Source organism: Artemia franciscana, chromosome 4, assembly GCF_032884065.1.
Source record: "Artemia franciscana chromosome 4, ASM3288406v1, whole genome shotgun sequence".
In the NCBI taxonomy this organism is placed as follows: domain Eukaryota; kingdom Metazoa; phylum Arthropoda; class Branchiopoda; order Anostraca; family Artemiidae; genus Artemia; species Artemia franciscana.
This window is the reverse complement of record NC_088866.1, coordinates 10987339-11013393: the sequence shown is the minus strand read 5'-3', so window position 1 is coordinate 11013393 and position 26055 is coordinate 10987339. Positions and strand designations below refer to the sequence as shown.

The 26055-nt window shown below is 33.4% G+C and overlaps 1 protein-coding gene across 2 annotated transcripts in view; it reads left to right on the top strand.

The window, feature by feature from the left end:
* LOC136025978 (LIM domain kinase 1-like) overlaps positions 1-26055 on the top strand; it is a 142758-nt gene that overhangs the window by 95915 nt on the left and 20788 nt on the right. For both annotated transcript variants that reach the window (XM_065702108.1, XM_065702109.1), the window contains exons 8-9: positions 18623-18866; positions 24281-24538. In XM_065702108.1, the coding sequence (XP_065558180.1) occupies positions 18623-18866; positions 24281-24538 (502 nt within the window). The remainder of the gene's footprint in view (positions 1-18622; positions 18867-24280; positions 24539-26055) is intronic.

The window sequence follows — 26055 nt, the reverse complement described above, 5'->3', positions numbered from 1 at the left end:
GTCCTTTTTAAGTGACCAAAAAAATTGGAGGGCACCTAGGCCCCCTCCCACGCTCATTTTTTCCCCAAAGTCAACGGATCAAAATTTTGAGATAGCCATTTTGTTCCGCATTGTCGAAAACCATAATAACTATGTCTTTGGGGATGACTTACCCCCCACAGTCCCTGGGGGAGGGGCTGCAAGTTACAAACTTTGACCAATGTTTACTTACAGTAATGGTTACTGGGAAGTGTACCGACGTTATCAGGGGGATTTTTTTGGTTTGGGTGTGGGGTTCAGGGGAGGGGGCTATATGGGAGGATCTTTCCTTGGAGGAATATTTCATGGGGGAAGAGAAATTCAATGAAAAGGGCGCAGGACTTTCTAGCATTACTATAAAAAAAACAATGAAAATGTAAACATGAAAAAGTTTTTTCAATTGAAAGTAAGGAGAAGCATTAAAACTTAAAACGTATATGAGGGGTTCTAAGAATACTCTAGCATAAAGAGCGAGGTATTTAGGAGGAGATAAATACTTCGCTCTTTATGCTAAAATTTTTTTTAAATAATTTCAACTATTTATTCTACGGCCTTTCTGATTCAGGGGTCATTCTTAAAGAATTGGGATAAGACAAGATTTAGTGTGAAGAGCGAGGTATTAACGAGGGAACAAACCCCCTCATATATATAATCAAAAATATAAGAATATAAAAGTTTGTTACGTAAGTTAATTCTTAAGTTACGTATTTTTTTTTACTAATAAAAACGTTCGTTAAAAATAAAAGATTTAGTTGCCTTTTTAAGTAACCGAAAAATTGGAGGGCAACTAGACCTCCTTCCCCACCCCTTATTTCTCAAAATCGTCTGATCAAAACTAAGAGAAAGCCATTTAGTTAAAAAAAGAATTAATATGCAAATTTCATTTTTATAATTTATGTACGGAGAGCCAAAATCAGACATGCATTAATTCAAAAACTTTCAGAAATTAAATAAAAAAACAAGTTTTTTTAAATGAAAGTAAGGAGCGACATTAAAACTTAAAACGAACAGAAATTACTCCGTATATGAAAGGGGCTTTTCCTCCTCGACACCCCGCTCCTTGCGCTAAAGTTTGATTCTTTCTCGCAACTCTACTTTTTAAAACAATAAAAAACTTTAGCGTAAGGAGCGGGGTGTCGAGGAGGAAAAGCCCCTTTCATATACGGAGTAATTTCTGTTCGTTTTAAGTTTTAATGTCGCTCCTTACTTTCATTTAAAAAAACTTGTTTTTTTATTTAATGTACTAGTAATGACGGATATTTTAACATTTTATTTGGTAGAGGATTTTAATTGTAGGTGAATGGCTGTTCTCCCAAATGCATCAGTAGCCTACAGCGCATTAATCACTTTTCAGATATCTTTGTAATTTTGTTTTCTTTTCGTGAGTTAAGATTTTTGATAACGTAAATAAGTTTTTTATTATTGATATACGTTGAATTGAATGCATAAATAAAGTAAGCTAGGGCAAAAATTCATGATTTCTAAAAAATTGTTCAAAAATGCTCTTTGACAGATTTTTTTTTATTTTCTCACCTATTGTGGTTGCTTCTTGGACTTTTAACAAAAATCATGTATTTTTAGTATCTTTTAATTTGTTTTACGTCCAATTCCCTATATTTCCCTGGCATCTTTTGGTCTTTCGTTAAGTATGTTTGATTTTATTGGAGTTTTTCACTTGCATCGTTGACTTTCAATTCTGTTTTAGTTTATGAATTTTTATTTTTTCCAGTTTTTTTTCGTCTATTTTACTTTTCGTTATTAAAGTGTTTGTAAGCCTTTTTTTTTCTTGCCTAATCAACCTATTTCCTAACTGTGAAAGAATGGATTGTATAGTTCTTATCATTAAGCTTATTTGTATAGCAAAATGTGACAAATATGATTGCCTTTTTTGTGTTCTATAAAGTGAGTATTTAAAAATTTCCATAGGATTTAGGCCATTTTTTAGATAGTACTAGTCCTTCGAGAGGGATTAGATGAGATTGCTCCCCTGTTGGACAAATTCTAAGATTATTTAATCTAAAACAATGAGATAAGGTAGCAAAAAATTACAGATCTTTTGATTAAAGTCTGAACCCCAAAAAAGTCGATAAATACATGCAAAATAGACATTAGGATAACAAGGAAAAAAAATCTTGGAACTTTCATAAATGAGAAGCCCTAAAATCTGAGGAATGATCAGCAAAGGTTAAAGGAGGCCCTAGATGGTCAATCATATTGATCAAAAGCTTAGTCAATCGATTGATTTAAGCATGATTGACCGTCTAGGAACCTGTTTGACGCTTGAGTCAAGCGTTGACGGTGATTGATAGAAAGTTGGAATGACTCAATTATTTTGATCAAAAGCGGTGTGTTACATTATCTTTGGTCTAGATTGAACGGTTGATTCAAGGGTTGATTGAAGCACATGTCAATCGATTAAAAGAAATTTTATATCGAAATTACTGACTGTCTAGAGCCTCCTTAAAATCTGGTCAACAAAAAATGTACTGCTACTTATCTTTACTGTTAAACTCATTTGAAATTGAGTCATCTCCTGGGTGACCTGACTCAATCTCACCCTCAACCTCAATCATGATGGGTAAACCCTCTTCGTCAAGCTCCAGCTTCCTTGCTCCCTCCCTCTTCCTGGACACCATTGTTACTTTGTTGATCAACTAGCTAATTTGCTAGTTTGTTACTAATCAACTAGGTTGTTAAGCGTATATAAATATGCAGATATCAAGACCTACGCTCGAGGTACAGGAAAAAAAATATATACAGATAAAAATCCTAAGGACAAAAAAACCCCGAAAAACATACTTTAAATTTTGCTTATTGTATTTTATTGTTTGTTTTTGTCGTTTGTTTATTGTATGCAAATATCTGTATATCCTTCTTTCTTTTTGGCAAATGTTTAGTTTCCAGTTTAGAGCACTTAGAAATGCTAATTCTAGAAGCGCATCCATTTCTGGTTGACTCTCGTCCTCCATGGGGCAAACTAAAAATGCGTAAAGTGGGCAGGATTTTGAAGCTGAAGGAAATGTTGGGGTTATGCAATATGAGTGAAATTATATTCGAAATACTATTTCCAGTCATCATTGGTAATTTCTGTATAGTAATAAGTCGAAAGATAATTAAAAAACTTGTGCATCCATTGATGTCAATATCGACTTTCTTTTTCACTTTCGAGTTTAAACTAGCTAGCTGTTTGAAGAAAACGAACGTCCGATTTTGCTTATACGTAATAGTACCTATAGAGTGAAGCGAATTAGTCCATGAGCCCCGCGGGTGGCGGGGCAATGTACGTATTCTGATAGGTTGACTTGTTAGTTGATGTTTATGACCTACTTTTTGTTTACTCTTTCAGGCTTTAAGCCGAATAATTATTCAATAAATATAGAATATAAACCTCGACCCGCTGCCCGCGGGGCTCACGGACTGATTCGCTTCGCTCTATAGGTAATGTTACCTCAGTATTCAACCAAATTTGTCTCACCAAGGCCCTCCTATAGCCAAAGTATCTTTTCAAACAAATTGAATCTCGAACTGAAAAGCTGTATAATCTCCATTTCGTCGGAAGGCATTTTTTCAAATTAACGGAACATAAACGTTATATTTAACTAATCGCTCTGATTCACCAGTTCACTGGCTAGTTTAAACTCCAAACTGGAAGTGGATAATTAGCATTAATGGATGTGTATGTTTTTCAATAATCTTTCGACTTACTACTATACAGAAATTACCAGTGATGACTGGAAATAATATTTCGAATATAATTTTATTCATATTGTACAACCCCAACATTTCCCTCGGCTTCAAAACTCTGCCCACTTTACTCATTTTTAGTTTGTTGAAGGGGGATTTTAGAAAGCTAAAAATTGGATTTTAGAAAGCTAAAAATGGATTTTTTAGAAAATTAAAAAATGGATGCGCTTCTAGAATTAGCATTTCTAAGTGATCTAAACTGGAAACTAAGCATTTACCTTCTTTTTTTCACAGGCTCGAAATATTCTCGTTTTTTCTAATTTACAATTTTCTTCATTTTGTCTTGCATAGCCAGTACAGTCTTAGGAAATATTTATAGCTGATAGATCGACACCAGGCTTAATTCTAATATTCGACTACTTCAAAGTGCTGCCTTGAAAAATATATGGTTGAAGTACGCAAGTGGTAGGCCTGGTAGGCTTGGGATTAGCCATGACTTTGAAGACGTATGTCCGTGATATATTAGAATAATATTTTAAGATAGGACGAATCGAACAGTTTGTCGTAACGAGCTGTAAGTAAGGAGCGACTCGGCTCAATAGTAAACGAAACTCTAAAAAACGGAATCTTGATATTAGTAGATACATCCAACGAATTCGCTTAGTATTCTGATTCTAAATATATAATTTTACTGTTACCCATCAAAAGCTACGAGCTTGAGAAAATTTGCTTTATTTTCGAAAAATGGGAGAAAACTTCCGAAAAGTTGAGGAATCTTAACACAAATCACGCTATCAAATTCAGCGTATCAGAGGTTACTACTGTAGAGGTTTCAAGCTCTCATCTGCAAAGATATGAAATTTTTTAATTTTTGCCAGAAGACAGATCATGGATGAATGTCTACTACTGTTTTTGGTGTGTGTATGTTTGTGTTTTGTCCATCCCAGGGGTAATTGTATCGGACCAATGGTCCTGGAATATCGAGAGAGGGCTCATTCCAGTGGAAATTAAAAGTTTTAGTGCCTGTGTTAGGTAACCATAAGATTGATGGGCAACTATCGCCTCCCCAACGCCCCCTTTTCCCCAGCCAAAAGATCAAAATTCCCAGATATTTATTTGTTCAGTATAGTTGAAAGGTTCAATAACTATGTCTTTGAGGATAACATGACCTTTCCCCCCCGTAAAGCCCCTGGGGAAAGGTGTGTAGGCTAAGTTATGAAATTTGTCTATTGTTTACGTATAGTATTTGTTATTGGGAAGTGTAAAGACATTTTAGGGGGAGGGGAGGGAATTATGCTGGGGTATTTTCTACGGGCAGAATTTTTCATGGGGAGGGAAGTTTCGGGGATGGAAGGGTTGAACTTTCTGGAGGAATTTTACTCTGGAAAAACGTGCCAGAATTCCTATTCCAAATTATTTTTACGTCTTACTTTCTCTTTGCCGATGATGTTCAGAGTGATCGTCTGGGGAAAATTTTTACCGGGTTAAAATTGTCTAAATGATCTTTCCTTGGGGGAGGGATTTACACGGAAGAAATTCTCCATTGGGAAATTTTCCGCGGAAGAACTTCTCCATGGGGGATTTTCTGCGGGAGCAAGTTTCCATTTGGAGGATCTTCGGGAGAAATTTTCCACGTAGGAAGGGATTCTCGGCCTGATTAGAAAAAAATAAATTAGAGTCTTTTTCAACTGAAAGTGTGCTAGGAAGAATTTATCAGTTGTAATAGTTCGCAAGAAATTTTCCGGGAAGTTTTCCTCGTGAACATAATTGCCAGGGGAATTTTCCTAGAGGGGGAGTATTTACGTGGGAGGAAATTTCCATGGAGAGATTTTCTGTGGTGGGGGGGGGGCAGAATTTTCCATGCAAATGGAACCGGATTTTGCAGTATTATTTAAAAAAAAAACGGTTAGAAATTAAATAAATAAAGTAAGTTTTTCTTTTGAGAGTAAGGAGCAACATTAAAACTTAAAACAAAAATAAATAATTACGTATATGGTGGAGGTTTACCCCTCCTCAATACCTCGCCCTTTACGCTAAAGTTCGGATTTTTGTCCCGATTCTTCAAGAAAGACTCCTGAAACACAGGGGCCATTTAAATAGGAGTATTAGAAAACTTTTTTTTAAAGTACTAAAAAACTTTAGCGTGAAGAGCGAGGTATTAAGGAGAGCGCAACCCCCCTCATATAGGCCTACGTGATAATTTCTGTTCATTTTAGGTTTTAATTTTGCTCCTTACTTTCAGTTGGAAAAACTTTTTTTTCATTTAAAGCTTTGAAGGACTGAAATATCTGGATCTATCCTTGACCATCCCCTACTCCTCTAAAGAATTACCTCGTGCATGCCTATTCTGCTGATGGTATAAAATGTACAGTCCTATGAATGGTAATTGCACGAGATTGTTTACTTTTATTTAGCAAGTGGGTGTGCCTGATTTTCACCGACAAATCAGTTTGCAAATTTGGCTGGTTTGTAGAATTAGTACCATTTTGGCAACTAGCGACGCATTTTCTCCTATTTTGGCTATAAGTATAACTTACAGGCTATTAGATTGCCAAGAAAAAGCTAAAGATAAAAAAAAAAAATAAACATTCGTCATAAGGTGAATAACTTTCCACCTGACTAACCCGAACCTGAAGTGAATACTAACTTGTTATGTTACAAAAAAGTTACGAATAAGTTTATCGTAATATATATATATATATATATATATATATATATATATATATATATATATATATATATATATATATATATATATATATATATATGGTTGATATTGTATGGCTATGCTGTTTGACCTATGTCATTGTATGGATGAGTAGGGTTAAGGCCTCATTCAAGTGCTGGTCTATATTAATCACTAATTTAGGAAAACAGTCTTCCTTTTCTCCTTCTATCTCTCTCTTTTTTTTTTTTTTTTTTGTGCTGTTGCATTGGTGATTTCTCTTTTCATGACATATATATATATATATATATATATATATATATATATATATATATATATATATATATATATATATATATATATATATATATATATATATATATATATATTACGGTGAAGATGCCAGGCCCCGGCACTCGGCACGCGGCAGGCTTCTATATATACATTTTCACTGTCGCTTGTCTTCTAAATGTAGACAATTTGAGCCTTTTCTTGATGTCATGACGTCCAATTGGACCTTAAATTAGAAGTGGTGCTTCTGTTAAATTACTTTTTTTTTTTCATTAAACCTTTAGCTTTTGCCTTGGTTTGGCTTTTGTCATTATGAAAGACATATCGCCCAACTTTTGGTTCTTTTAATTGTTTAGGTGGTGGGACCAAAACTTCCTTTTCTTCTAACGATTTACCTAGTCCAGGTTTTTGATTTCAAAGGTATGGAAGGCATTAACGACCACCTTTGTTTTTTTTTTTAATTGTTCAGGCGGTGGGACAAAACTTTTTCTTTTGCATTGGCTTGTCTTTTTTCATTATGAAAGACATATCACCGAACCTTTGTTTCTTTTAATTGCTCAGGTGTGGGATGAAAACTTCTTTTTCTTCCAACGATTTTTCTAGCACATATTTTTTATTTTCGAAGGTATGGTAGTATTGATGACCTTATCCATGTTAAAATCCAAAACCCAATCATCATGGCTACCATTTTCTATTTGTTTGGTTCGTTTTAGCTCGGCTTATCGTTCGTCACTATCAAATACATATCGCCGATACCGAACCTTTATTTCGCAAAGGTAGCGTAGGCATTAATGGCCTTATTCATTTCAAAATCCCAAACCCAATCGTCATCGCTATTTTCAATTTTGACATGTTTTGATTCTCGCTGTCTAGGTTGATTTTCGTTGACTCGCTCACATATTCGGTGTCGTATATCTTCTAATCGCGTGTGTCTTTGCTCTTTATTTTCATTTTTGACTTGCTCACATGCTCGGTGTCGCATGTCTTTTAATTGCGTGTCTTAACTCAGCATTTTCATTTTTGACACACCACCACTGTTCTTCTAACCGTGTGTGTCTTTGCTCTTCATCTTCATTTTTGACACGTTCTAATGGTCTTTTTGCATATCTTATAACCGCCCATGTCTTTGCTCTTCATTTTCATTTTTGACACGTTTTTGAATTTTGATTACTTCAGACAATTTAGCAATGGCCTTTGCTTTAGCTGTCCGTATTAGTGTCGTCGCAATTGGTGGTCCAGGTTGCCGAATTTCACACCTTATCACGTTTGATAGTTCAGGTGTTTGGTTCCAAAGAATAATCATTTATACTAACATGCAACTGCAAATTTTCGTTTTTTGGGCCTACCAACAGACATTATATTATATGAATAATTGTTGCGTTGCAAACTCAACAATCTTGTTTAGGCTATGCTTGACATTATATAAGAAAGTGCTTATATGATGCGCTATATGATATAAGAAATGCTTATATGATGTACTAACATAGTACATGCCGTCATTTGCAAAAACCAAAATTGAGGCTCTTAACGAGTTTTTTCTGACCTATCTAGATCGTTTTTTATGCGAGAGTATCCTAGATGTTCAAAGATTCCAATTTTCCCGAAAAAACATGCAGCCTTTTTCGAGAAAAAATGCACAATTATTGCTCACTTATAAAGATAGTATAAATAATTGATCCGCTGGAAACTCAACAATTTTATTTATGCTATGCATGACATTATATAAGAAAATGCTTATAGAATCTCATAAGAAATGCTTATACGATGTACTAACACAATACATGGCGTCATTTGCAAAAGTTAAAAATTGAGGCTCTTAACGAATTTTTCCAGACTTCTGACATATCCAGATTGTCTTTTTATGCGAAAGTATCCCAAGATACGGAATTTTTCGGAAAAATATTGAGCCATTTTCGAGAGCAAATACACAATTATTGCTCACTTATCAAGGTAGTATATATATATATATATATATATATATTATATATATATATATATATATATATATATATATATATATATATATATATATATATATATATATATATATATATATATATATATATATATATATATATATATATATATATATATATATATATATATATATATATATATATATATATATATATATATATATATATATATATATATATATATATATATATATATATATATATATATATATATATATATATATATATATATATATATATATATATATATATATATATATATGTTTTTAACCACGTAAAACTTGCGAATATACAACATTCTTTGCTGTCCCATTGTCTGTGCATATAAATAGATTGTCAGGTTTACCGACTCTTGAACATGCAATATATAATGGTCCAGGGAAAACAATCCGTATTCAGATCTATACCTCATGATTCTAATGATTGCCCTTGAGCTTTGTTGATGGTGATTGCTAATCGACCATTCCCTGTGTCGCCGTCGTCATTTATATATCCCCCTGTGCCCCCCCCCGGCGTCCCCGTTGTAGTTGTGTCCCTGTGTCCCGGTCGTCATTTATATTCCCTGTGTCCCGGTCGTCATTTGTGTCCCGGTGTCCCAGTCTGTGATTTCTCTTTGAGTGTCCCGGGCGTCATTTATATTCCTTGTGTCCCGGTGTCCCGGTCGTCATTTGTGTCCCGGTGTCCCGGTCTGTATATACATTCGTTTTGAATTGGTCTTTTTTTTTAGTTTTTATTTTTTTACCTTTTTTTTAGTTTTTTTTAGTTATACCTTATGATTCTAATGATTGCCCTTGAGCTTTGTTGATGGTGATTGCTAATCGAACATTCCCTGTGTCCCCGTCGTCATTTATATATCCCCCTGTGCCCCCCGACGTCCCCGTTGTAGTTGTGTCCCTGTGTCCCGGTCGTCATTTATATTCCCTGTGTCCCGGTCGTCATTTGTATCCCGTCTGTATATACATTCGTTTTTGAAATGGTATATGATGAAATAAATTTTTGTATTTTTCCCCTTTTTTTCTTTTTAGTTTTTTTTTGGTTTTTACATTTTTTTTAGTTTTTTTTAGTTTTTTTCTTTTTTCTTTTTAGTTTTTTTTTGTTTTTATTTTTTTTAGTTTTGTTTTTCTACTTAATTTTTCATTTTTTTTCTTTTTTTTCTTTTTTAGTTTTTTTAGTTTTTTAGCTTTTTTGGTTTTTTTATTAGTTTTTAGTTTTTTCTTCTTTTTAATTTTTTTGTAGTTTTTACCTTTTTTTTTAGTTTTTTTTTTACTTATGTCCATAGGAGAGGGTCTGCCCATTCCTCAACCCAAACCTCCCCCTTGTGGCCGTAGGAAATCTGAAGGATCATCATTCGATGTGAAATTGAGTCCTAGTCTTTTTTGTCAGTTGGAATTGATTGGACATCAACCAGCCCCTGTCTTAGAACTGTTTTGATATCCGGTTCTTTTGTTAGCCCCTAGGACAGCTGATTGACATTTTGAAACTTTTGAATATCTATTTTGTACTTTCTCTATGACTGCTTCTCGAGGGGGAATTTTCGGGGTCTTTTGAGACTCTGAAATGCGGTTTTGGCACCCTAGCCCTCCCAAAACAAATGTCTATGCTCAAGATGCAAGCTCAATTGGATAGATTGGTCTTATCCTGACTAAAGTGTTTTTTTGGCAATTGCTTCTGACGTTTTCAGACCAATTTACGGGAAAAAGGCAGACAATGTCATTATAGGTCTCAACACCCAATATGTGAGTGTGCTGTTGAATTATCTCTTTATCTGGGAAGTGGCGCCACGGAATGATATCAAACAAAGCAATGAGTTGTCTTTTTCCTGTTGAGAAAAATTTCACCAGATGCTAATACCGGCTTGTGGGATAATTTTGGAAACGAAACCATAAGTTTTATTGATATACGTAATTTAATTGTCCCTGACATAGTCTAATTTTTCAAAGAAATTCAGCTGCAATTGAGAAAACTAAAGTTTTCTGTGCATAAAAATTTTGAATACTTGGTTTCTTACACGATAGAACTCACTGGAAAATCCAAAGAATTGTACCTAAAACGCATTTGATTTCTCACCTCCTGCCATAATTTTGCCTTTGCCCATCAATATTCGATATGTTTTAACTTAAAACAAGTCATTCGACTTTAGCTGCTTTATTTTAGTCAGGCTTTATTACACATATATGGAAGAATGAGAAATTCTGACTGAGACCAGAACCTTCATTCTAAACCAATGGTGTTTAATTAAGCCTTCTACTTCAACGAAAATTTAACTGTAAGCTTAGAATCCCAACAATGCTATTGTTCCAAATTGGAATGGTTTTACTAAAAATTTCAAGCTATTGCGTAGGTTTGGCTTTGCGTAACGTTTTTAGGTCTGTTATGTATTTTTACTTATTTCTTTTGTCAGTATTATGAAGAGACATTCCTTTTTAGGCTGAGAAACATCGGTTAGAAGCTTCGGAAGCTTTTTCTTCTCTATCACACCAAAAATTTTACATTAATAAGTACGCTGATAAGTACGCTAAGCTTGCAACCCGTCAAGGCCGTATCCAGGGGGATCTACCGGGTTTCAATCCGCTTCCCCCTCCAGAAATTTTTTTGGACTCGTAAAAACGTAACAAAATGCATATAAACAAATTTTGATGTGTTTTTTAAAGTTTTTTGCACCCCCCCCCCCTCCCCCGAAGCGTTTTGGATACACTCTTGCAATCAGTAATAAAAGAATATACTTTTTGTCGGCATTTTTTTTCAGACTGAGAAACATCAATTGGAAGTTTGTTATTGAAACAGATCAATAAATAAAGTGAATCTTGAGAGTACTCTTTAATTTCAGGTTACCAATAGCTTGCAATCAGTAAGTGCGTAAAATTTACAACTAATATAAGAAAAAATTTAATGAGCTTTTGTTTGGAGATATATCGTAATAACTAAAATACGGATAAAATAAAAAAAAATATATATATAAAGATATATATATATATATATATATATATATATATATATATATATATATATATATATATATATATATATATATATATATATATATATATCTATATATATAAAAATAAGTTGTCTGTGTGTGGATCTGTGGATGGATCAGGTGACGTCATGTTTGTTCGCATATGACGTCTGAATTATTTCACACTAATACAAAAGAAGAAAAAAACTAAAAAAGGTAAAAACTACAAAAAAAACTAAAAAGAAAAAAAAACTAAAAAAGCTAAAAAACTAAAAAAAACTAAAAAAAGGTAAAAATCTAATAACTAAAAAAAAACTGAAAAAAATAAAAAAAGGCAAAAACTACAAAAAAAATAAAAACTAATAAAAAAACTAAAAAAGCTAAAAAACTAAAAAAACTAAAAAAAACTAAAAAAAGGTAAAAAACTAAAAAAAACTAAAAACTAAAAAAGAAAAAAACTAAAAAAAAGGAAAAAACTGAAAAATAAAAGAGAAAAAGAAAACTAAAAAAATATGAATAAATATATATAAAAATAAGTTGTTTGTGGGTTATGTCTGTCTGTCTGTCTGTCGAGTGACGTCGTGTTTGTCCGCATATGACGTCTGAATTATTTCACACTAATACAAAAGAAGAAAAAAAACTAAAAAAGGTAAAAACTACAAAAAAAACTAAAAAGAAAAAAAACTAAAAAAGCTAAAAAACTAAAAAAAACTAAAAAAGGTAAAAAACTAAAAACTAAAAAAAACTGAAAAAACTAAAAAAAGGCAAAAACTAAAAAAAACTAAAAACTAATAAAAAAACTAAAAAAGCTAAAAAACTAAAAAAACTAAAAAAACTAAAAAAAGGTAAAAAACAAAAAAAAACTAAAAACTAAAAAAGAAAAAACTAAAAAAAAGGAAAAAACTGAAAAATAAGAGAAAAAGAAAACTAAAAAAATATTAATAAATATAAAAAATATAAATATAAATATAATATAAATTAGCAAACAAGAAAGCACCGAGACACAAATGACGACCGGGACACAGGGAGTATAAATGACGACCAGGACATAAGTAAAAAAAAAAACTAAAAAAACTAAAAAAATGGTAAAAACTACAAAAAAACTAAAAACTAATAAAAAAACTAAAAAATCTAAAAATCTAAATAAACTAAAAAAGAAAAAAAAGAAAAAAGGAAAAAAATGAAGGAGAAAAACATAACTAAAAAACGAATGTATATACAGACCGGGACACCGGGATACAAATGACGACCGGGACACAGGGAATATAAATGACGACCGGGACACAGGGACACAACTACAATGGGGACGCCGGGGGGCACAGGGGGATATAAATGACGACCGGGACACCGGGACACAAGGAATATAAATGACGCCCGGGACACTCAAAGAGAAATCACAGACTGGAACACCGGGACACAAATGACGACCGGGACACAGGGAATATAAATGACGACCGGGACACAGGGACATAACTACAAAGGGGACGCCGGGGTGCACAGGGGGATATATAAATGACGATGGCGACTCAGGGAATGGTCGATTAGCAATCACCATCAACAAAGCTCAAGGGCAATCATTAGAATCATGAGGTATAGATCTGAATACGGATTGTTTTCCCATGGACCATTATATGTTGCATGTTCAAGAGTCGGTAAACCTGACAATCTATTTATATGCACAGACAATGGGACAGCAAAGAATGTTGTATATTCGCAAGTTTTACGTAGTTAAAAACATATATATATATATATATATATATATATATATATATATATATATATATATATATATATATATATATATATATATATATATATATATATATATATATATATATATATATATATATATATATATATATATCTATCTATCTATATTCACAGGTGGGACATAGGGACACAACTACAATGGCGCGTAACTAATATGGCGCGTAACGACTTACGCGCGCGGGGGGGCTTGGGGGGGCGCGAAGCGCCCCCACCAACTAGGTGTTGGGGTGGCGCGAAGCGCCACCCCAACAGCTAGTATATATATATATAAATAAGTTGTCTGTGTGTGGATCTGTGGATGGATCAGGTGACGTCATGTTTGTCCGCATATGACGTCTGAATTATTTCACACTAATACAAAAGAAGAAAAAAACTAAAAAAGGTAAAAACTACAAAAAAACTAAAAAGAAAAAAAACAACTAAAAAAGCTAAAAAACTAAAAAAAACTAAAAAAAGGTAAAAATCTAATAACTAAAAAAAAACTGAAAAAAATAAAAAAAGGGAAAAACTACAAAAAAAATAAAAACTAATAAAAAAACTAAAAAAGCTAAAAAACTAAAAAAACTAAAAAAAGGTAAACAACTAAAAAAACTAAAAACTAAAAAAGAAAAAAACTAAAAAAAAGGGAAAAACTGAAAAATAAAAGAGAAAAAGAAAACTAAAAAAATATGAATAAATATATATAAAAATAAGTTGTAAAAAAAGGTAAAAATCTAATAACTAAAAAAAACTGAAAAAAATAAAAAAAGGCAAAAACTACAAAAAAAATAAAAACTAATAAAAAAACTAAAAAAGCTAAAAAACTAAAAAAAACTAAAAAAAACAAAAAAAAGGTAAAAAACTAAAAAAACTAAAAACTAAAAAAGAAAAAAACTAAAAAAAAGGAAAAAACTGAAAATAAAAGAGAAAAAGAAAACTAAAAAAATATGAATAAATATATATAAAAATAAGTTGTTTGTGGGTTATGTCTGTCTGTCTGTCTGTCGAGTGACGTCGTGTTTGTCCGCATATGACGTCTGAGTTATTTCACACTAATACAAAAGAAGAAAAAAAAACTAAAAAAGGTAAAAACTACAAAAAAAACTAAAAAGAAAAAAAACTAAAAAAGCTAAAAAACTAAAAAAAATTAAAAAAAGGTAAAAAACTAAAAACTAAAAAAAACTAAAAAAAGGCAAAAACTAAAAAAAAACTAAAAACTAATAAAAAAACTAAAAAAGCTAAAAAACTAAAAAAACTAAAAAAACTAAAAAAAGGTAAAAAACAAAAAAAAACTAAAAACTCAAAAAGAAAAAACTAAAAAAAAGGAAAAAACTGAAAAATAAGAGAAAAAGAAAACTAAAAAAATATTAATAAATATAAAAAAGTAAAAAAATGGTAAAAACTACAAAAAAACTAAAAACTAATAAAAAAACTGAAAAATCTAAAAATCTAAATAAACTAAAAAAGAAAAAAAAAGAAAAAAGGAAAAAAATAAAGGAGAAAAACAAAACTAAAAAACGAATGTATATACAGACCGGGACACCGGGATACAAATGACGACCGGGACACAGGGAATATAAATGACGACCGGGACACAGGGACACAACTACAATGGGGACGCCGGGGGGGCACAGGGGGATATAAATGACGACCGGGACACCGGGACACAAGGAATATAAATGACGCCCGGGACACTCAAAGAGAGATCACAGACTGGAACACCGGGACACAAATGACGACCGGGACACAGGGAATATAAATGACGACCGGGACACAGGGACATAACTACAAAGGGGACGCCGGGGTGCACAGGGGGATATATAAATGACGATGGCGACTCAGGGAATGGTCGATTAGCAATCACCATCAACAAAGCTCAAGGGCAATCATTAGAATCATGAGGTATAGATCTGAATACGGATTGTTTTCCCATGGACCATTATATGTTGCATGTTCAAGAGTCGGTAAACCTGACAATCTATTTATATGCACAGACAATGGGACAGCAAAGAATGTTGTATATTCGCAAGTTTTACGTAGTTAAAAACATATATATATATATATATATATATATATATATATATATATATATATATATATATATATATATATATATATATATATATATATATATATATATATATATATATATATATATATATCTATCTATATTCACAGGTGGGACATAGGGACACAACTACAATGGCGCGTAACTAATATGGCGCGTAACGACTTACGCGCGCGGGGGGGCTTGGGGGGGGCGCGAAGCGCCCCCACCAACTAGGTGTTGGGGTGGCGCGAAGCGCCACCCCAACAGCTAGTATATATATATATGTAGTCCAGGAGGGTTATCTCTTGGTTTTCATACTGTCGCTTTGTCTCTGCTGCGTTTTCTTACTTTTGGTTGTTATGGTGAGGAGCCTTAGTGTCCCTCACTTCCCTTACGCTGAATTCGGCGAATATATATGTTGGTAAAGCTTTAGTTTCGTGTCCTCTTAGTCTTACGAGTAGTGTCAATAGTATCAAGTAGCACTGGTAGTAGTAAATGCAACAGCAACGTAGTATTAGCCGTATTGTGCACGTATTGCCTTTTCGTGAGATGATATTCCCATGTAAGCATTCTCTGAAAGTTCCAACTTAATACCCAAATCAATTCTTGAGATGCGCTATTTTGACAATTTGCATTCACATAGCGTGTATAGATGTAGCTTGAATTTCCCCTCAATGCTTTAAATAGACTGGTCTGGTAGTAGTAATGGTGCTAGTTGTAGTAGTATTGGTAGCAAGCAAATATTGCCTTTTTTATCATCTCGCTTATCACTTCCTGAATTTTCCATATTAATATACTCAGTTATTCCAGTATTGCACCCTTTTGACAATCATTATACACGTAACGCGTTTTGGTTTAGTTCAAAAAGTTCCGTGAAAAACTCATCTAAATACTCCTCGTCTTCTTGGAAAGTAAAGTTTAAACAATCATACCTTTCTCAATAACATATACTGTGTGTAAACAATGAAAAAATTGCCTAACTTACAGCCCTTGCCCTGAGGACTTTGGGCAGGTTGACATCCCCAAAGACATAATTACTGAACCTTTCAAAAAGACTGAACAAAATAAATCTATTAAAGTTTTGATCGAATATATTTTGGTGGGGCTGATTGCCCTCCATTCATTTTTGATTATTAAAAGGGCACTAGAGTTTCGGACTTTCAAGCAAATGAGCTCCTTCCGATCCAAAGCTGATACAACCACCATTATTGTGTCCACCCTAAATACATTGCTATGTGATTTTTGGACTATTAGAAACAAAATAGCCGTAAGTTGAATTTCAGTTGAATGTGTATAGAGAGAAGAGGATGTCGGGGGGGGGGGGGTTTATTTCCGTCATGTTGAACTGTGAAAAGGAAACTAGAACTATACATTTCAAATTAAATGAGCTTCTTCTAAAGTTCACACGACCACCCTTTCCATAAAAACCTGATATGCCCCTGGGGCATAACTTACAACCCTTATCCCCAGACTCTGGGGGATTCTGTCCACCCTAAAGGCCTTATTATATGATCTTTGCACGATTTTTGAACAAATGACTATCATCAAAATTTTTATCAGATGCTTTTACTGAAAATGAGACATGTGGGGGGGGGGCTGCCCCCGATCACTTTTACTCTTAAAAAAAGGAACTAGGACATCTGATTTCCGATCCAATGAGCCTTATCTGGAGTTGAAACGACCACCCTTTCCATAAAAACTCTATATGCCCTCGCTTCATGACTTCAACCCTTGCGCTGAGGGCTTGGGGGGGGGGGTTGTCTCTTTCAAAGACACAATTTCCAGACCTTTCAATTACGCTAAACAAAATGGCTATCTCAAAATGTTGATTTTATGTGTTTTGGGAATTGATACGGTGGGGGCTTATTGCCCTCCAGTTGCTTTTGAATAACAAAAAAAGAACTAGCCCTTTCAGTTTACAATCGAATGAACCGTTTTGAAGTCTCTACGACAACAAATGACCATCTCAAAATTTCTGTCGAATGCATTTCGGGAAAATACGAGGTGTGTGTGTGCGTGTGCGGGGGTATCCACCCTTTAATCACTCTCAATCTTAAAAAGGACACCAGAGTGTCTGATTATCAATCCAATGAGGCTCCCTCCAAAGTTTATACGATCAACCTTTCTATATTAACCTTATATGCCCCCAGGCCATAATCTGAACCCTTGCCGTAAGGGCTGGGGGGAGGGGTTGTCACCCTCAAAGACATAATGTTTGGACCTTTCATTTACGTTAAACAAAATGGCTATCTGAAAATTTGATTTGATGTGTTTGGGGAAATTGCGTCATGGATGGGCGGTTAGTTGCCTTCCAAACACTTTCAATTATTAAAAAGGGCACTTGGTCTTTCAATTTCCAATCGAATGAGCCCTTTTTGAAGTTTGTGTGACAACACATGGTCATTTCAAAACATCTGTCAAATGCATTTCAGGAAAATACAAGGGATGTGGAGGGGGGAACCAACCTCCCATCCCTCTTAATTTAGCACTTGAACTTCTGATCACCAATCCAATGAGCCCCTTATGAAGTTTATACGATCACCCTTTCTATATATACTTTGTGTGCCCCCAGGGTATAACTTATAACTTTTGCCCGAGGGCTTTAGGGAGGTTTTTGTCATTAAAAACATAATTTACGGACCTTTCAATTACGTCGAAGAAAATGGCTATTTCAAAATTTCGATTGGATGTGTTTGGGGAAATGGTGGATGTGGGAGGACGGGTTAGTTGCCGTCCAATCACGTTCAATTATTAAACAGGCATTACCCCTTTCAATTTCGAATCGAATGAGCTCTTTTCGAAGTTTCTACGACAACTTTTTCGATACGAAGTGTCCTGGTCTAAAAAAAGAAAAAAAGAGTGCATTTTGCCCGCATTGCTCTTTACTCAGGCAGCGCCATTGCGCTTCTTGTGATTTGCAGCCCCCCTCTTGTCTGTTTAGAAGAACAAAAGTATGAAAGAAAGATAGCATTTTTTCATATTTGGCCGAATTAATATAAATACCAGTGTATTCTACCTTTATTTTTGTTGATTTACCTTCTTTAGTTTTAATGTTTGCTGGAATTGTTTTTATTTCCAACTTGTTTTACCTTTGTATTATCTTCAAATTACCATATTACCTCTCTTTTTTGGAAGATGTCTGTCCTATTTCTCATTGATCTTGAATGGCTGATATGTTCATGCTCATTTCGAAATATTTCTCAACATGTTTCAACTTCAAATATATTTTTTAGTTCCCCTGAGAGGAAACCAACCCAGGATATTTGTGACCTAGCAAGAACACAGTCTTTTCGATTTGAACATCGGCGATCAACCCAACGTATATTCCGAGCCTCAGACCTAGTGAAAGGAGAGTTGCTGGGAAAAGGATTTTTTGGACAAGTTTATAAGGTGGTTCATCGAGACACACAAGAGATTATGGTACTTAAGGAGTTGCATAGGGTGGACGAAGAAGCCCAAAAAAATTTTCTGAAAGAGGTAATTTGACTCCCAGTCTCAGGGATCTAATAGAAAACGAAGACATGCTTCAGTTCGGATTGCTATTATACTGAAAAATAACTCACTACTTTACCACCAAAAAAAAGGAAAGACAAAAAAGCATAGGCGATAAATTACTATCTTCCAAAAATTTTGGCAACCCTGTTCTCATCTAGCTGTGTGGCCAGTAACTATTAACGAAAAAAGAATGAAAATCGTTTCACATAAACCATACTTTCTATGCTCTCGGAAAATAGAACCCGGCAGTACCAACATTAAATTCAAAATTACCTTAAATTTTTTCTAAAACGTAATTTCTACGTCACGAGTTCCATAAAATTTGAGGTCTCATGAAGAGATGTTTAGATGATAGTTCATCTAGTACTGGCCCAGTGGTCAATTGCTGTCAAAATCTGTTAGAGTTTATCAATAATGGAAGACAAATTACGAATTTTTTTTTATTTTTTTTTTATTTTTTTTTTATTTTTTATTTATTTATTTTTTTTTTAAATACTTCTGATGAAAGTTGCATGCATTTCAATCTTACAGGAAGAATGAACTTTTGTGGATTTTGACTTTTGAGCATAGTATTAGTAAGCTGCAAACGCTTGTGAATATTTATATTTTTGGACCAAAATAGGTTGTTTTTTTTTGTATAGTCTAAAAGAACAGTGTTTTGTGGGGGGTCACCATTTGAAATATCAAAAATACTTTAATACGAACAGCTTGAAGAACAAATATTTTAACTTGTTAGAATATATTCTCACCTGTTCTCAGAGAATGTAGAATAGGAATCCGTGCCGTTTCTGTTTTCTCTTTCTTGTTTTTTTTTTCGCACCGTTTCTTTTTCCATTTATTTTATTTTTCTACAGTATTCTGTTCTGTTTTTTTTTGGGGAACCGAAAAAGGAAAACAGCAACAACAACAAAACAGAAACAGGTAGCTGTTTTTTTTATACCGCTTCTGTTTCTCTTCCTTTTTTCTTTACTGTTCTTACTATGTCTTTTTTTTTTTAACCTGTTTTAGTTCACATTCTGAGTTTTGGTTTGCAAGTGGTGTCATAGAACAGTTTAGCTACTATCCTTGGAATTGAAACATTTCTCATCTCACATTTAATTAATAAATTGATTTTTGTAATTAAGGAAACGGGAACTGAGAGTTTAAGATTTGAGTCTTAGAACCAGATGAAAAAAAATAATCAAGAATTATGTAAAAAAAAAAAAGACTACAACTGACCTATCAAACAGTTCGTGGTAACGAACTGTAGTAAGGAGCGACCCGGCTCAATAGTAACCAAAACTCTAAAAAATGGAATTTTGATACCAATAGCTACATCAAAAGAATCGCATTTTAATGCTGGTTTTAAATATATAAGTTTCATCAAGTTTAGTCTTACCCATCAAAAGTTACGAGCCTGAGAAAATTTGCGTTATTTTAGAAAATAGGGGGAAACGCCCCCTAAAAGTCATAGAATCTTAACGAAAATCACACCATCAGATTCAGCGTATCAGAGAACCCTACTGTAGAAGTTTCGAGCTCCTATCTACAAAAATGTGGAATTTTGCATTTTTTGAAAGAAGGCAGATCACGGATGCGTGTTTATTTGTTTTTTTGTTTTTTTGTTTTTTTGTTTTTTTTTTTTTTTCCCAGGGGTGATCGTATCGACCCAGTTGTCCTAGAATGTTGCAAGAGGGCTCATTCTAACGGAAATGAAAAGTTCTAGTGCCCTTTTTAAGTGACCAAAAAAATTGGAGGGCACCTAGGCCCCCTCCCACGCTAATTATTTTCCCAAAGTCTACGGATCAAAATTCTGAGATAGCCATTTTATTCAGCGTAGTCGAAAAACCTTATAACTATGTCTTTGGGGACGACTTACTCCCCCACAGTCCCCGTGGGAGGGGCAACAAGTTACAAACTTTGACCTGTGCTTACATATAGTAATGGTTATTGGGAAGTATACAGGCGTTTTCAGGAGGATTTTTTTGGTTTTGGGGAGGGGTTGAGAAGAGGGGGATATGCTGGGGGAACTTTCCTTCGAGAATTTGTAATGGGAGAAGAAAATTTCCATGAAGGGAGAGCAGGATTTACTAGCATTATTAAAAAAAAAACAATTAAAAAATAAAAGTGAAAAAGCTTTTTCAGCTGGAAGTAAGGAACAGCAATAAAACTTAAAACAAACAGAAATTATTACCCATATGAGGGGCTCACCTCCTTCTAATACCTCGCTCTTTACGCTAAAGTATTTTCGGTAATTTCAACTACTTATTCTACGGCTTTTGTGATTCAGGGGGTCATTCTTAATGAATTGGGATAAAATTTAAGCTTTAGTGTAAAGAGCGAGGTACTGACGATGGGGCGAATCCCCTCATATATGTAATAAAAACATGAGAATACAAAAGTTCTTTACGTAAGCTAATTTATAAGTTACGTAAATCTTTTACCAATAAAAAGATTCGTAAAAAATTAAAAGTTCTAGTTGCCTTTTTAATTAACCAAAAAATCGGGGGGCAACTAGGCTTCGTCCCCCGCTCTTTTTTTCTCAAAATCATTCGATCAAAATTATGAGAAAAACATTGAGCCAAAAAAAAAATATGCAAATTTCGTTTTGATCATTCCTCTGCGGAGAGCCAAAATCAAAACATTCATTGATTCAAAAACGTTCAGAAATTAAATAAAAAAAACAAGTTTTTTCAACTGAAAGTAAGGAGTGACATCAAAACTTAAAACGCACAGAAATTACTTCGTATATGAAAGAGGCTGCTTCCTCATCAACGCCCCGCTCTTTACGCTAAAGTTTTTTACTGTTTTAGAAAGAAGAATTGAGAGAAAGAGTCAAACTTTAGCGTAAAGAGCGGGGCGTTGATGAGGAAGCAGCCTCTTTCATATACGAAGTAATTTCTGTGCGTTTTAAGTTTTGATGTCACTCCTTACTTTCAGTTGAAAAAACTTGTTTTTTTTATTTAATTACTTACTTAAAGTATGTGCTCTAAAGCACCATACTGTAGGATTAATCAACCTTGAATTTGTCTTTGGTAGGATTTTACTACTAAGATCATCGGCATAATAGTTACCATTCCTGAATCAGCTGGAAAATGGCATTTTTTCTTGCTTGCCAGTTTAAAAAAAAAAATTTTTTAAAGTTTTGGTTATTATGGGCAGTGATTCAACCTTTACCAAATCGCACCTACCGCTGCAATCATGATAAACAAATGCTTACGGGCAAACTTCACCACTTCCCTAAAAGTATTTGAGCTAGGTGAATAGTACTTGAATATGTTTTTAATTAGTGTTTATTTGTTAGTGTTTTTATAGTGTTTATTATACCGTTATTATATGTTTTTATATTGTTTATTTGTAGTGTTTATTATAATTAGTGTTTATTAAATAGAGCTAGTTGCTAAAACACATGCCTATGAATTTTTAAAATATCAAGGAAAGTCTGCCTGTGAAACGGTTGCTTATCCTACAGCAAGCCAAAGAAAAAAATTGAAAAGGGGCTACAAACAACACAGTAGTATTTTGCCCAATAACGACTAGGCTAACAAATACAAAGTAGAAACAATAGGGAAAATCTAAGAGCACTAAAAATTGAAAAGGGGCACAAACAACACAGTAGTATTTTGCCCAATAACGACTAGGCTGTCACGGTTTTTACCTCCAGTTGTAAGAAATAAAAACAAAACTGAATTAAGATTACACTGATAAACCTGGTACGGGTATTCAGGGTATGAAACATTTCTTCTTAATAAATTTACCTGGTAATATAATTAGTCTTTGTAAAAAAAAAGTTTTAATAAATCATCACATCATATCAGAATTAAATAGTTTCCCCCAAAAGTGCGCTTATAGCTGTAATGCTCTGGATAAACTTCTGAATTAAGTCAATTGCAATTTCAAAGATTCTTTATTAAACCTTACCTAGATTGAATTACTTTTTTTCATAAAATCTTGTCGTTTTCCAATGTCGTTACCATAAAATATGTTTTAGCAAGAGTATTTGGTGGTTGTGCGTGTGGGCGGAATACGATCTTTGCCTGGGAAGCAGATTTTTTATGTTGATTATGGATGCATTCACATAATCTTCTCTGGTACAAAAATTTAAATTGATTATACCTGCAAACATTATTGATAAAAGAGTGGAAGATTTCAAATCCACCGCTAGAAACATCAAATAATAGTGGTCTTCCCTCTTCGTATAGTATGTAGTTATGTTTGTGTTTGTTGATTATAATTTCTCTTTTCGTTGTTATTTATTTTCTCTTTTTTGTTTTTTTGTCTTACTCCGTCACTAGGGCTACAAAACCTCTTTTGCTTTGTTAATGGGTCAGAATAATTTGATTGATTGACTGAACCTATATTGTTAGACATAGTCCGTTTAGCTTATTTTTATAGTTTGTCATGAAAACGTAGTTTTTTGTTTGTTTGTCAGGGATATTGCCGAACTCCCCTAGCCTAAAAACTGTATCTCTTTTGATGTATAAATTAAGGTACTCACCATGTTTTTTTTTTGAAACTTGTATGTGAGCCGAAATAATATTTCCCTGGTGTTTTTTTTTTTTTTTTATAATTACTAAGAAAAAATTTGTTGATACTCAAGTAATTTTCTGAATAGTGTTGCTACCATTAGTTAAATGGCTGAATTGTGTTGCTGAATCATTTTGGTGTATCGTAAATGAAAATATTGTCAGACATTAAGTTAGAGATTTTGAAATATTGCTTGTCCCATAATTAACAGGTGTCTCCTACCTCCTGTGAAGTAAGTATGCCTCTGCGATTTCAAATAGAACATTATATTCTGCTGGAGAAATCACTCCACTTGATAAAAAATCGAAGACATTTATGTAGAACTGAGCAGATATGGTTTTCTTGCTCAAGTCAGTATAGATGAAGTAATAAATAATTAGTAAAAGTCATATATTTTGTTTCGATTTGGAATTTTTGTTCAACTGAAAAAAAAATATCTGTTGGAAGTCTGGAAGTAAAGAACAAGGTTGAAACTTAAAACGAGCAACAGTTACCCCATAAATTAAGTTTTTTCAAATTATCGGAACCCCCCCCCCCCCAAAAAAAAAATGTTTGTCTGACTCGTAAAAACATAACAGAAATAAATATAAACACATTTTTGATGTGTTTTTTAAAAAATTTTCATACCCCAAAATTTCAATATAATATGAAATTTAAAGATATGAATAAAATTTTTTAAGCTTTGAGCAATAGATTTTGATGATTGTTGTTGAAAAATATTCTTTTTCTTTTATTCGCAGCCTAAAAACCTATTTTCACTATGAAAAGTTGCACTTTCCTTTTTAATGGACCCCTCCTAAAAAAATCTATACGGCCCTGCTTGTAGGAAATATGGCCGTGCCAAGTTTATGGAAATGTTTAGGAAATTGACGGTAACTGTTAATTTATAGGTTGCAGTCTTGAGAAGTCTTCATCACAAAAATGTATTGCGCTTCATTGGCGTTTTGTACAAAGATAGACGTCTTCAACTGGTCACTGAGTACGTCGGTGGCGGGACATTAAGAGAAAAGTTGCAAGATGTAAATGAAAAACTGCTGTGGGAGGAAAGAATTTCTTTTGGAAGGGATATTGGATCAGGAATGGCGTATCTGCATTCCAAAAACATTATACATAGAGACTTGAATTCAAATAATTGTCTTATTCGAGAGGTAAGTAATGTGTCTTAGTTGGTCACTGCTATACACAGGGGAAGGAACCTGAGATTTTTCCCAGAGGATTGGAAGACCCCCCCCCCTCTATGACAAGTATCTGGGGCAAATGCTGATATACCCAGGGTTCAACCTCTTCGTATTTATTTCCCAAGTACAATTTGCCTATCTTTATTTTTCTTTTTGCACCTGAATTTTAGTGACTTACATTGTAATAGGGAAGCAAAATTTTGTTTAGAAAGAACATAAAATGCATAATAAATCTTGTTTAAGGTTTATGTTGTAGAAGTATGCGGTAAAGTACCCATTTATAAAATCAAGGCTAAATAATTACGAAGACCACACTTCCTCTTCATCATACCAAGTATAGGATGTTAATGGGGAATTTTCTGAAGATAGTCAATAAAACATAATATACAGCCTATGCAAATATTTCGGCCATATGTCTAATATCCGTTCTAAGCAAAAAAAAAGTATTTAAGTCGACATTATATTTTTATTCCCGTCTTTAGAAAGCTCTCAATTCTAGTTATGAGTACAATATAATACTGGCTAGGTTGTTGGTGATAGGTGCTTATTTTTCATAGGTTGGATACTAGCTGTTTGCCTAGTTTAGAAATTAGACTTAAAAAAAGAAAAAAAAAGGTTCATTAAAATTTTTTAGTTGAGTAGGAGGGGCTTTGTGTACTTAGGTGTTATTAGTATTTTTAATTCTGGAGCTCTTAAGGAATTGAAAAAAAAAGATATATACGATTTTGTCAAGTTTTTGGAAACATGTCCTGTACATTGTCTAAAACTTGACTTGTTTTTTTATTATGTTTTTGAATTTCTTTTTCTGTTAGTTTCCTCAAAATATATTGAATATGAAGCCTAAAGAATGAAAAATGGAAAGAAAGTAAATTTAGTAAATTTATTTTGATAAAATATTATGCCCATATAAGGTCTTGGTGTTGCTAAAACACTATACATATCATTCTTAATGTTAAAAAGATTTAAAAACTAATGATAGGCCAAATAAAGAATTCTCTCTTCCTTCTCTTTTTTACTCTGTCTCTCTTGTCACCCTAATATGATACATACATAAAGACAGCAACACTTGCGGCCTATTCTTAAAGGGTGTATTGTCTCCCTTTAAAATTGGACATGGTACAACATTGTGTCATAAGAATCGATCAAAGTCAATCTTGATTCGCAGTGTGTTGTGTAAACACCTTATTTTAAGATAAAACCTTGTCTATTTTATTTGGATAAAAAGCTGTTCGAGCTTGTGAGCAATTTCTCTGCGGACATGTATTTAAGGTTTCTTTTGATTGTTATCTTGATAATCGGATAACCTTTAGCTGCCTTTTTTTGCTGCTAAAAGCTTTTTTTGCAACTTTTCTGTTGGTGTGGTTGCCAACAGAAGGTTTTTTGGCGAATTTCAAAATTCAACCAAATAGTCAGTAATTTCACCGTGTTTCCTCTGTGAGCTCTACTTTCTAACTTACGGCGAATACAGATTTTGAAATCACATCACG